Genomic DNA, 13305 nt, shown 5'->3' on the forward strand with positions numbered 1-13305 from the left:
GGCGAACGGGACGGCCTTGTAATCAAAACAATATTGTCTCTTGTAAATTGCCAGATTTTGTTTTTTTTTTATTTTGTTTTTTATCTGCCCGCTATTTTTTTTTTTTTTTCTGTCTTTTTCCCTAATTTTCAGCCAAAAAGCGCGCACACGGCAATGTTAAAAACAAACGAAAATTTTCAAAAAAGAATCGATGAATGTAAATGAAAAAAAACGGGTGCCGAGTTTAGCAGGTTGCGAGTTGAGCGGTGCACGTCAGTCGGGACGGAACTTCCAGCTTCAACTGATTCCTTCGGCTCGTTTTTGTATATATAGAGTGTTGTATGCCCATACCGCAGCTGAGTAGCCTAGGTAGTAGTACTACCACAGCAGCAGCAGCAGCAGCAACACGTGAACACTCCCCCTTTTTTTTTTTTTTTTTTTTTCTCTCTCTTCTTTTCTCCTCTGTTTTTCTTACTCTCTATCTATTTTTCTTCTTCGTTTTTATTTTTATTTTTATTTATTTTTATTTTTTTTTTTTTTACCTATTCTTTTATTATTCCTGTTGCGACGGTTGGACATGTCCAGCCAACAAGGCAGGAACCAACAGCTTCGCTGCTGAGATATCGCGCCCTTCTTTGATGAGCCCTCCATCGGCCGGCCCTCCTCGCTTTTTATTTATATATATATAAATATATATATTTTTCTATTTTTCTTCCTCTCGTCGTTTTTCTTCCCGGTTTTCTTTTCGTTTCATCCTTTTACTTGTATACACGTGCACAAATATATTCAGCTATGATAAACCAGAAGACACGATAGCCCGACGAGCATTCCATTCCTCTTCATCGCCTTCTTCTTTATTTTTTTATTTTTTTTCTTAAATGAATCCAACAGGAGCTGGAAAGCCTTTTCTTTTTTTTTTCTTTCATCCCACCTCTATAATGGCCGTCTCTCTCTCTCTTTCTCTCTCTCTCTCTCAGATTTAGACACTCGGATGCGTCAAAAGCGTTTAACCGTCAACCCACTAACCCACTACAGATGAGTCTGATCCTCTGTCTACATCTATCTTCTTGCCTCTCGCCTTTCTCCCCGGCTGTATAAATCAAACATCTTTCATAAACAAATAGCATCGACCTCTCTGTTCTAGTGAAAACGTTCGTGTTATTGATGCTGTCGCACTGCGTGTCACAGCCGATTGGCCCCAGCTCCTTTCTCTCACGACCTGATCACAAATAAAGCTGTCCCATTGGTTCAAGAAATTGTTTTTCTTTTGTTTTGACAGTCCCTCGGTTTGTGGTCTGCCAAAAAAAACAAAAAAACAATAGTATCGCACTGGTTCGGTGACCGGCCCAAGCGTTGAATGCACACAGGTGCGGTTATATATATATATATTTTTTTTTTTTGCCTGTTTTGGGCGCGGTTTTTTTTGTATCGGGACGCACTATATGTAAAATGGCTGAGTTATGCGTCCGACATCTGGGAGATACGAAGCGGATATGGCGATCGTTGCCGGTACTTGCAGCGGTTTCAACCCGAGAGAAGAGAGAGAGGGGAAGGGGGGGGGGGATATAACAGCAGTATTATGCAACACCTACGAAGGAATCTTCTGGAAATTAGTTACCGCTATGTTTTTCTGTTATGTGTCTTCCTAAAAAAAAAAAAAAAAAAAAAAAAAAATTTTTATCCTAGCGAATGTGTCGACAGTGTCTACGAAAATATCTACAGGGGGTCATTAGCTTATAAAAATCTCGCACTTTCTCGCCACCTTACAAGAGAAACGAGGGATTCATTTTTTTAAAAATATATAATGGGTCGCCATTAACGGAGGAGAAGAATAGAAAGTGTTCAGTAGATTCGCGTAGATGCTCGAACATGTCGAAAGATGGACAAATAATTAAAACGAAAGTTTTCGTCATCGAATCTACCATTTTTATTATTGATCGCCATTTCCTTTTTTTTTTTTTTTTTTTCTACGCGCGTTGATTTTTGATTTTGATTTTGAAAAAAAAAAAAAAATAATATGGACCTGTATCAACTACGATTGGTTCTGACCAGCCTAGCGACAGCTAACAAATAGGCTAAACGGTGTCAACCTGATCCCCGCGCACGCATTGTTGAACAACCAACAAACGCTCGTGAAATAAGAGGAAAGTCCGTCTGATATGTGTCTACGACGTAACTGCCAACTGAATAAACAAAATTTAAAAAAATAAAGTGGAACACTTCCGCATGTGTGTGGTACAGCCCGCCGCCTTAAGAAAGAGCTGATGCTATCGCTGGCCAGCCGCATTTGTCGGTGGCTGGTCCAATGTCAGACAAAAAACGGTACATCCGTGCATATACATAAGAAAACGGCTTTTCAACGATATTGTAGGGAAAACGTTTTTTTTTTTTTTTCGACAAACTAAAACTTGAGGGTTTACCCTCCGCGCCGTCTGCCATTTTCTCTTTTAAAGTGGGCATCAGGTGCAAGACCATCTGACGGTCGGCCCGTACGGCCATAACCGCCTGGCTAAAGGGACTTCGTAAATCTTTCCGAGTGTGGGGGCCAACCTCATTTGACTGCGAGAGATTTCTTGCTGTTGTCTTTTGTGGCTTTGGGTGCGAGCCATGCAATGACGTCACAACACCAAAACGCGAAGGCAGTTGAGCTTTAAAAAAAAAAAAAAGTAAGTCCACCCCCTGCTGATGTGATAAGAGTGAAGCAACGAGGAGGATCCCATATTCGGTAATGATACGTAAGAATGAGAAAAAGGTACAAGAGCGAGCAGCGAGAAAGGGAAGGATGATTGTGTTTGAAACAAAAACAAAAAACAGCTGGTCAATCGCTTTCGACCAGTTCAACCATCTGCCGTTGGCCGCCATCTTTTTTTCAAGGGCATTACTTGCACATGAACCGCATTGTACCGATATCCATCTCTTGCTGTCTCGACTTTTGGTTTCTGCTTCAGTTACGTATGCGTTTGTATTGTACAATTACATATCATCGAATTTAGTAACGAGTACGACAGACATGTATAATATTGTGACTAAAAAAATATTGGAGAACATTGTTGCATAGCACAGGCCAACGAAACACGCCATCAGTGGTGGAAACACACATCGTGACATTAGAAACTAGACGAGAAGGAACAGCGAATCACGGAATAAAGTACTCGACGGTAATCAAATCGAAGACAAAACTAGGAGTCGGTCGACACTGTTCTACACGTAACTCACGTGGCTGACAAACGGCGACCCACGAAACTTATTCAAAATCTTTTATAAATTTATCTTCGTTTGCTGTGGAATGAAAAATGCCTTGAACATTGAAGTTGAGACGCAAATGCGATGACTCGATTCTTGTAAAATGATTAAAAATTCATTTGATGTCTCTGCCCGGTGGTGGTGCGATCATCATCTTTTCAATAAGAATATGGGAGGAGTTCGATGAGATTGTTGTAGAGTAGCTGGTCGACATTGGTTGCCCAGAGGAAGTCCAAGTGATTGAAGGCCGTCATGTTGACCCGGTAGAATCCTTGTAGGTTTGCCAGTCTTTTGGCCAGCCACGTCACGTCCTGTAACGACAAACAAAAGGAAATCGTCACGCACACAATGCGACTCACACTACAAGTTAGAGGGCAAAAAAAAAAAAAACATTCGTTGCCACCCGTCCGCTCGTCTGAAAAAAAAAAGGGAAGGACGTTTCGAACTTCTTTTGCCATTTCCTAGAAGCTACGACGGACGTAATGGGAACGAAAACATGATTACAAACAGTGAGCGGTACCGTTCGCGTTTAGAATATGAAATGAATAGTTATCGAAATACCCATCCAGCTGGGAAATGAAAAGAAAGCGAAAGAAAAGAAAATAGAGAGAGAGAGAAAAAAAAAAAAAAAATAAAAAATACAAATTCTTTTGGTTCAATATTGACCGCAAACTGACGTACAGCGTGAAAACTTGGTGAGAGTTGATTTGCCTATGCAGGACGTCGTCCAATTGGCGTGTCTGTTTTACTTGCGATAGCGACATCCGTTGCTTTGTGAATATGTACTGTTTTGAATGAACATATGCGGTTTTTATGAACGCTGTTGCGTCAGTGGGAGAAGAAAAAAAAAAAAAAAGCAAAATTGCAAAGGGGGTTCGTCCCATTGTTTTGACTTTTTTTTTTTTTTCTCAAGCGCGTTGGCTTTTGTCTATCGTGAGAAATGGAGTTGAAGAAAGACACACACACACACACACACATAAGGTGGAGGTAATGCATCGGGATGAATATCGCGTGACGGGCTTGTTCAAGTAACAAGAAAAAAAAAAGGAGAGGCCAAGGCCACCAGCAGTTATGATTGGGAAAGAAGCGGCCAAATCGACGGCCAGTACGGGAGCTCCCGTCATCAGCGCGCGGCATCGCCGCATAACGCTATGTTTTATTAATGCCATTTCCTGCTTTCAGACTTTGTACATAAAGAGAGATGGTGACAGGGAGAGAGAGAGAGAGAGAGAGAGTAAGTAAAATCAACATCCGTTTTTGGACCTTGAAGACACAACGATCGCCCATTGATTTTCAATGCAGAAAAAGAAAAAGAAGAGGCCCAGTCTGCGATGCGGCAATAAGTAAGGCCTACAATCGCGACGAGGACAAAAGGCGAGAATGTCGAGGCTGAATTTAAGACCGAAATAAATTCAGAAAAAAAAAAAAAAAAAAAAAGAACGCATTGCTGCCTTACATACGTGATGAGTCGGTAAAGGGCGCAAAAGGTATGAAAGAAATAACGAGACGGTCATGGTTCACGGACGTTAGCGTGTCTTATTATCGTTCGTCAGGCCTACCATTAAGAAGGGGTCATCCATATCTCAACTGTTACGTCTATGGGTGTATATATGCCAGCGTTGGCGGGCATAATGACGCGAATGGCGTACAGAAAGAAAGGGAATCAAGTGAAGTACGCGGTCAGCTTCAATTTTCATGACTCGCACATCCAACTGTTGACGTATGACCTAACAGGTTCGTTTCACTTCAATTCCCTGTATAGCGGCCCGGTAATTGGTTTTTATCGAAACTTCTGCTCATCCGCCCCTTTTACTTTTACACTTTCGAGCACATGAATAAAGCTACGATGGCATTCTCAATATATATAAAAAAAAAAGACTTATACAACTGCCAAAAAAGATGGCGCTGTGTTCGTAAATATTACAGACTGAAAATGCCGGATAGAATGTTGATTTAAAAGTTTTAGATTGTAGGTCCTTTTGCGTAGAGAGTGGGGGAATCTGACTACACCACCTCGAGCAAAAACGAAAAAAGAAAACTATTTCGTTTCATGATTTAAGTCAACCAGGTTTAAACTCCTTAATTAATAGTCGGAAACTTTTCCATCCTATATTCCGTAACCCAACAATTTAAACGGCTGATCGCCCTACATAAGAGTCTAACAATCATCAACAAGCGGCTCGTTTTTTTTTTTTTTTTTTTTTCCCCTACAGGCTGAGGGTGTGTATAAACTATTTTTTTAAAAATCAGATTGAAATCTCCTATTAAAATTTTTTTTTTTTTTTTTTTGTTCTTACCTTGGGCGCGGCTAGCCAGTCGTTCTCGCCCCAGAAGAGGACGACAGGCGCCGTGACTTTGGTTAGATTATAGGGCGGGGGCGTCGGCTGGCCGTACTCTTCCATGTTGGCTTTGGCGCCCCAATCCATCCGCGTGTATCTTTCAACTGTGAAACTTCATTAAAAATTTCATTCTCAAATAACTGAACTAGTTGAACCAACCCGTAGAGTATTCTTGCATGTAATGAAAGATGGTGTAGGTCGATGTTCCCGCTGGAGTGTGGGTTGTAATGAGAGGCACCATTTCCTGCACAAATAGTAGAAGGCATTGCGTCAAATTGGCTTGACAAGTGAACTTGTACAGAACGAATGCGAGACTAGGAGTCGTTCGTTATTATGTGATGCTACAAAACGATGGCTGCGCATTAGTGAAAGGGCGAAATTGCATACCTCATTAAAATTGGCAGGATCCGAGCCTGATAGCAGAAAGAAAATGTTTTCACAGAAATCCTCTTCCCATTTGGTTTGATCGCAAAACAGCCTGCTCAAGAGTTTCAGGACAGGTCCTGATGGTAGGAAGGCCTTTGTTCCAAACCACTCGAACATCAACTTAAAAAAAACGAACAAAAAAACAACAACAAATGAATCAATAAATCAATAAATAGTTAATAGTAAAGGATACCATGAAACTGGACAGTATTCCTCCTCACCTGAAATTCGTGAATGAATGGCGTGAATATTCTAATAGGTGATTTCATTCTAGAGACGGAAGCCACTGGTGCCAATCCCACCTAAACAATCAAACAAATTGGCCTATGAAATCCGTATTTGACAACGAAATGTTACGCTCAATTTAAGTACCATCAGTTCAATTTTCTCGTTGAGCTCGGGATGCGTTTCCATGGCGACCCAGAACATGGTCGTGCCTAGAAGGAATTGAACCAAAAAAAAAACGTCATAACGGATGAACCAATCGAATGTCGATGGCCGTCTCGGTTTCCGACTTCAATCTGCCCTTATCAACTGACACTATATGTAGTTTGTATTACCCATCGAATGGCCGACGTAGATCAACTTCTGACGGCCAGTGGTCCTCAGGATGTACTCCAATGTCGCCGGAATGTCGTACAGACCCATTTCGTCCCACCTGTAAGTGTGCAGGCACGTATAGTACCGATTGGAAATCGTTAAAACATTAATTCGTAAGTAAGCAGAGAATCAATACATCATTAGGGAATCATGGCGAGCGAAATGGCTCGTCCAGAATGCTCCGCAAAACCAACATCAAACGGCAGAAATAGTAGGATCGAATTTCCATTCACCGAGCGGGCCAGCTCCGCTTGCCACTGGAATGCACTCGGACATCTCATTCAAATATTCGATTTCTTTTGCTTTGTATCATCGGATAAACAAAGAATTTTAAATTGATCCTTGTTTTTTTTTTTTGTTTTTTTTCTGCCATCAACTCCGATATTATGACGCACTGTTGACTCATGTTCATCAGCGCAACGTTGTCCATTAAAAAAAAAAAAAGCCTCAACCCCTTTCGTTTCAGTTGCGTCCGCAGCTCCCAAAAAGAGCATTGGTGATTCAAAAATTCACTGGAAAAAAAAAAAAAGTCCGCTATAGATAAGGGAAATGTCAATCGAGAAACAGGAAATAGGGGGATTCTCATTTCGCACCACTACACTTCCTTTGTCTTTACATTTTAAAAAATTATTTTTTTTTAAGTGACTGAAAATCAAAAAGATTTTTTTTTAAAATGAAAATAATAACAGCAAATCACGGGAAGAGAATAACGGGACTATTGGATGCTTCGCATTTCCCGCTATGGGACGCCACTGTGGTTTATACGGTAAATTGTTGGGAAACATTCCAAGTGAGAAGGAAGAGAAAACGTTGCCCGCGGGACGATAGAGAGAGCGACAAAACAAAAAAAAACAAAAACAAGGACGAGCTTTTTTTTGGAATGGAAGAAAAAGACCAACGAAAAAAAAAAAAAAAAAAAAAAAAAAACAATAAACAGAACAGAATTTGACCGTCACTGATGCGGAAAGGAAAGAAAAAAAAAATTAAAAAAAAAAAAAAATAATGGCTTCGCTAAATCTCCTGCTTAATATGCAGAACAACGGATGGGATGAATGTCTATATATATAAAAGAAAAACGTGATGTATGTGTACGCAGACTCAAAGCAGTTGAAGGAAGTGTGAAAAAAAGAAAAAAAAAAAAAAATGAGGCTAATGATATGGGAAAATGTCATGCCGAGTGACTCATTGGATGATAATAACTTACGTGAATCTCCAAAAGGCCTCGTCGCTCTCCTTCAGGAAGATGTGTTTCTTAGAATAGGTGTTGCCTCGGGCGTTACCCATCCAGACATCTGATTGGGATAACAGCAACAACACACACTATTATTGCTTTGTTAACGACGGCATTAAAGCTAATGATTTGACTCACCGTAGCCTCGGTCCGCCAGCATGTAGGCTATTTTTCAAACGTCAAACGAGAAGATTGATTGAAAAACATAAACAAAAATGTTTAAGACAATTGAGTTTTGTTGGAAACGATTGACTTCAATCACAATTTTACCTAAACCCCTGTCGGTTGGGTTGAGCACCCAATCGGACGAAGAGCAAAGCAATCCGTGCTGGAGGAAGACGACCGGTCTTGTTGACACGCGCTTTGCATATTTATTGCCAAACTGTTTGGCGCGTTGAAAACGACTTGGCACTTGCCTGCTGTACGGAATTCGATGCAACTCGAGAATGTAACCGTCAGCTAATTCAATAGTTAAAAAAAAAAAAACCAGGCATTAATTTAACTTAGTTAACCAGTAATAATAATATTTAGATAATCTTGTATTTACATGTTGTCACTTCGTGAGTTTCCACTGGATATCCCCTGTGAGCAATCAACTGGGGCTGCCATTTTCAGTTAGCGAAATGGAGAAGAAAAACAAAATTAATTCAATATTATTTAAGTATTGATCAATTCGAATAGCCACTTAAATGGGCGAAACAAAAGTTACCGTGGTCATGTCGAGTTCAGGATCCTCCATGCGGCTGAATGGACTGTCATCCTTACTGGCCAACGCAGATCCATTGGTGGCCAGTAGTAGGGAAAGAAGTAAAGCTGAGCTATCAATCAGCGAATTGGTTTTGATGGCGTCCAGTTCCAGTTGCTGACGGCAATCATGGCCAGGCGACCAGAACAACAAAACAAACAAGCCAAGTTGATAACGGAACAACGAAAGCAACAGCGTCGACATGCTGCTGGCTATTCAGAGTCAAACAATAACAAACAAAAAAAGACGTCCGGAGTCAATCAAAGCCTACACTGTTCCAGTATAAACTTAGGCCTCTCATAAAACAACAAAACAAACCAAAACAAAAAAAAAAAAAAGGAAAAAAAAAAAATTGAAAATAACCGATAGCTTCGAGTCTCGAAAGCCAACTGAATGCTGGAACACTTGTTTTCTATCGAGTTCTCGCGCGTCTCAACTGCTCCTCCCCAGGGCGTCCTGGCTGGCCCCCTTTTATATTCCGTCTCTGAAACTTCCAGTCCAACCGGAAAATGCGTACAAAGAGGAAACTTTAGATGAATCCTCCCACCAAAAGAGAAAAGAAGAAGAAGAAAAAAAAAAAAAAAAAGAGTTCAGTTGCACTTGTCACCCGTCTGAGATCATGACCCCGGCATTTCCATATCTGTTCCCGGCACATGTCTGGAACTTTTTTTTTTTTTTTTTTTTCTTTTGTTTTGTTTTGTTTTCTATCTCGTGTCAGACAGTCTGGTTGTTATTCTTCTCTTCTTTTATTTTTTTTTTTTCGCCTATTTTTTTAATCTCACAAAACGTACTTCATTTTTTTTTTCTTCTTCTTTTAGCCCAGCGAGCTGATAACAAACAATAACAACAGCATGTGGACACGAGACAATAAAAAAAAAATGTCTTCCCATTTTTTTATTTTTTTTTTTCCCCAGCTCAAGACCGGCTGTCCCTTTCACAAATCCTGTCTCGCCGGATCAAAACAAATGCCCGGGATGTCCTAATAAAAAAAAAAAAAAAAAAAAAAAAAAAAAAACATCATAAACGCAGTACTTATATACGACAGAGTCGTTTCTCAAAACCTGCTAATTTTATCTTTTTTTAAAAAAAAAAAAAAAAAAAAAAATCGCGTGGACTAAATTTAGGCACGCACGGCGATCGTTTCGATGCGGGAATTTTACGTCGAGTATAACAACATGGCGCGTAGTTACAAATCGAACGCTTTGCACGGTATTTTTAGAATTCTCGGGACAGATGGTAGGGCGCTACGTGCGTCCTTATACCCCCGTTGGTGAAAATAATGGTGAAGCCCGACCTTCGCGGGCCAATGATGGATAGGTTGCAGCGTCTAGCCAAGTGGGTTACTCACTTGTCCCGCGTGATAAATGATGACGTGTAACGTTTCTTTTTTCCCTCTTTACTCGAGAGTTCACGCAGTCGGAGTAAACAATGATGAAATTCTGTTTTTCTGAAAGAAAGAGTGGCCACATCTGGGTGTTTAATGAGTCAACGATCTTTTACTTACTCAACGCCCGTATCGTGCGGGAGGTTACCGAGGCGGCCTTTGGGTCCAACATCATTTTTCGGTATGTTACGCACCAGCAGGAAACGGCCTGTCTGCGTCTCGGCTTCGGTCGTGTGTGCCGCGATCTGTCTTTTCTTTCTTTTTTTTTTTTTTTTTTTTTTTATAATTATTTAATTTTTTCGTGATTCATGTATAGTACAGCCGCCGATCGACTCAGTGGGATGTGCGTACCCTTATTTTGAGTCACGCTGTGTCGTGATTTCTTTTTTATCTTTATTTTTCATTTCCCATTTGCGATTGGGTTTTATTTCGTTTCATACCAAAAAAAAAAAAAAAAAAAAAAAAAAAAAATTGCTGAGTAACCAATCCGCACAACTGATTTTTTTTTTTTTCATATCAAATGTCGATACGAAACGTTTGCGGCTAATGCGTCATCAGCCAATGGCCTATTTACACTCGTAAGAAATAAACGAACCTAAGATTAACTTCAATTTTCAATGCGTCAATTGTACTGCAACATAAGCCCAAAGTGAATTGCAAAAAAGAACATACATCCCTTTCCAGGAAGGCAAAAATAAAAATAAAAAAAAAAAAAATAAACTTTAGAAGTCCCTTCATAAGATCCACTTACGTACGTCGTTGTCTAACAAAAACAGCACGAGCCCGTTATGTCCCTTAAACGCCGCAGAAACTCGGAAAAACAAAACGACCTATTTAACTTAAAAAAAAAAAAAAAGGGGGAATTTAAGTTCCGGGGTTTAAAAAAAAACCATGTCCTGTCCAATGCGCCGGAAGCTTATTTTCGGTGACACACTCAGAAGGAGAGGAACCCCTGGAAAAAAAAAAAACCGGACACGACCCTGTCGTCTACACGCTGCCTTTAGATTGAGAGACAAATGCTCCGTCAAGTGGAATGGGTTTTCTCGTTCCAAACTACCTAATGAGAACGACCAACAATGTCTGGTGCTCACTTTACTTTCGTAATACACTACCACAGCTCGTGTACATAATTAGCGTGTGTGTTGACAGAGTGGCAACGCATGCAACCCCCACTTTTTTATTATATACGTTTTGCCTCTTGATGTCCTCCATTAGTTCGCTCCTTATCGTTCCTCCCCTATTCTCTGTTTTCTTTTCATCTTTTCCCCAACAATCCCGCATTACGCAGTGGTTCGACTACCGCTGCTAATGTCAAACCTTCCCGACTTCATTTTCCGTTCGCAAGTGCCAACTCTAACTGTCTTTTATTAGAAATATTCGAAAGTCTCATCCAAAAGGAATTTTTTTTCTTTTTTCTTTTCAGAACGACTGTCTGTTTTATTACGCAGTTCTTTTTTGTTTTTTTTTTATTATTGTTTCCTTTGCTTTCTGCACTTTATATATCCATCGATCGATCCGCGCCGCTTACATGTTTGGAATAGCAGGGTTTTTGAAAAAAAAAAAAATAAAAGAAATAATAATAATCTCGGGAATACGAAAGTAAACACGAAAAGAAAACGAAAAACGACGCAAATAGAAGACAAGGGCCTTGGTGAAGAGCAAAAAAAAAAAAAACAGCTGATATTACTAGCTCTTCTTTTGCCTATTGGAAAAACATGCAGGGAATACGTACAAGATCCCGCGCAACGTTATATCCTCCTCCTCTTTTTTTTTTTTTTTTCAAAAGGCCGTTTGCGGTCTTGACGCTGGCTCGCGCAGACGCGGTTTACATTTCTCTTTTGTTTGCCTCTGTACTATACAATCACGTAGCGTGCAAACACCTATGCGTATAAATCCCATACTACACCGCTGGTTTTTTTTTTTTTGCTACTATTCTTCCCGCGTTCCACCGTGGGTGTGTGCGTGCGTGTGTGTGTGTGTGTGTGTGTGCGCGTGGACCTGGCAAGGTTTTCCAGATTTTCTTTTCTTCGTTGCCAACGCGAGAAGTTCAGACCGGCAGTCGACCATCCATCGGCCGACAAAGTTGTCACATCGCCAGTCGCTTCACTTCCCACCTTGCTTGGCTGTAGACTTTGTTAACCGGGTCGATGACGTTTTGTTTAAATCATCCAGTTTTATTTCGGCGATTTTTCGAAATTGTTTCAAAGTGCGCGCGCTTTTTGTTCTGTATCATTCTCAATTCAATTTAGTTTGGAATTTTTTGTTTTACTTCACGGACGCTGAGCTCATCAAACGGGAAGACGAACGCCAAGGACTTTGATGATATTGTTCGAAAAAATTTCCAAGGTGTTTGTAAGGGATCCGTGACAACTGGCCGCTTCAAGTCGTGTGATCTGAGGCTTTTGGCAGCATCGCCACACCAAGGAACTCGTTGGCATTCAACGAGCGTTCATTACAAAAAAAAGAAAGAAAAAAAGCCGGACTGAGAAAAAGAAAAAAGAAATTAAATCTATTCGGCGCCAATGCTCTAGGTAGTGTCCCACCCCCCTTCTCTCAGTTTCAATCAACTGACACACCTGAACACTACCGGTCTTGACTCGACGTTTATATGTGATTTTTTTTTTTTTTCCTTTTTCACTTAGTGAGAGACGGTTCGAATTCATTTTTGTTCTTCTCCAAATCATCGGTTCTTGGCAAGAAAAAAAAAAAAATAATAATTTGGATCCAGGGTCTGATCAGGTGCATAGACGCCTGGATATGTTGAATGCTTCGACGCACGTCAAATTCGATCCACTAAGGCAGTGAACGAAGTCGAGAAAAAGGGGGAAAAGAAGCCGTGAAAGTTTTTTCGCGTGAAAAGAGAACAACCGACTCGATTTGCGCACGAATGACGTCGTGATGGCGGTGTCGGACGAGGAAGAAGAGACAGCCACTACCGTTTGTAGTAACTTAACGACAATTTCGTACAACTCCCGTGCGGCTACGACTCGTGAATTCGTTTCGAAAAGGTGAATCGCCAACACAAAAAAAAACAAAAAAAAAAACAAAAACAAAGGGACAACGACGTTTGATTGTCATTGTTATACGTCGTCAAGAAAGAAAGGACAAAAAAAAACAAAAAAAAAAAAAAGGAAACTTTACCGCTTGAACCGATCGCCATTTTTGTTTTGTTTTTGGTTTTTCATTGGGGACCGCCCTTGTTTGTTCTGTGTTCTACAGTGATTGATTTCGGTGCGCACACGCTAAAGAAAAAAAGGCGAAGCGAAATTCCGAATTGAACGGTGAGTCGGTACAATCTGAACAAAAAAATAAAAGGGAGACAGAAAACCGGAAATAAGATCTCTCTCTCTCTCTCTCT

The 13305-nt window shown here is 40.4% G+C and overlaps 1 protein-coding gene across 2 annotated transcripts; it reads right to left on the bottom strand.

Annotated features, from left to right (window-relative positions):
* Positions 1–2922: 2922 nt before the first annotated feature.
* LOC130696152 (lipase lipl-1-like) lies at positions 2923–9037 on the bottom strand. Of its 2 annotated transcripts, XM_059495459.1 has the most exons (13): positions 8927–9037; positions 8528–8775; positions 8366–8420; positions 8089–8277; positions 7957–7983; positions 7792–7879; positions 6548–6645; positions 6360–6424; positions 6209–6289; positions 5949–6107; positions 5721–5805; positions 5520–5665; positions 2923–3533 (listed from the first exon to the last, which is right to left on the bottom strand). In XM_059495459.1, exons 2-13 carry the CDS (start codon positions 8765–8767, stop codon positions 3381–3383), a joined length of 1386 nt encoding a protein of 461 aa, XP_059351442.1. In that variant the 5' UTR covers positions 8768–8775; positions 8927–9037; the 3' UTR covers positions 2923–3380. The 2 variants fall into 2 exon arrangements, with proteins under 2 accessions (XP_059351442.1, XP_057375213.1); XM_057519230.2 differs by lacking the exon at positions 8927–9037 and having other exon boundaries at positions 8528–8836.
* Between the last annotated feature and the right edge of the window lie 4268 nt (positions 9038–13305).

Source organism: Daphnia carinata, chromosome 5 (genome assembly GCF_022539665.2).
Source record: "Daphnia carinata strain CSIRO-1 chromosome 5, CSIRO_AGI_Dcar_HiC_V3, whole genome shotgun sequence".
Classification (NCBI taxonomy): Eukaryota; Metazoa; Arthropoda; class Branchiopoda; order Diplostraca; family Daphniidae; genus Daphnia; species Daphnia carinata.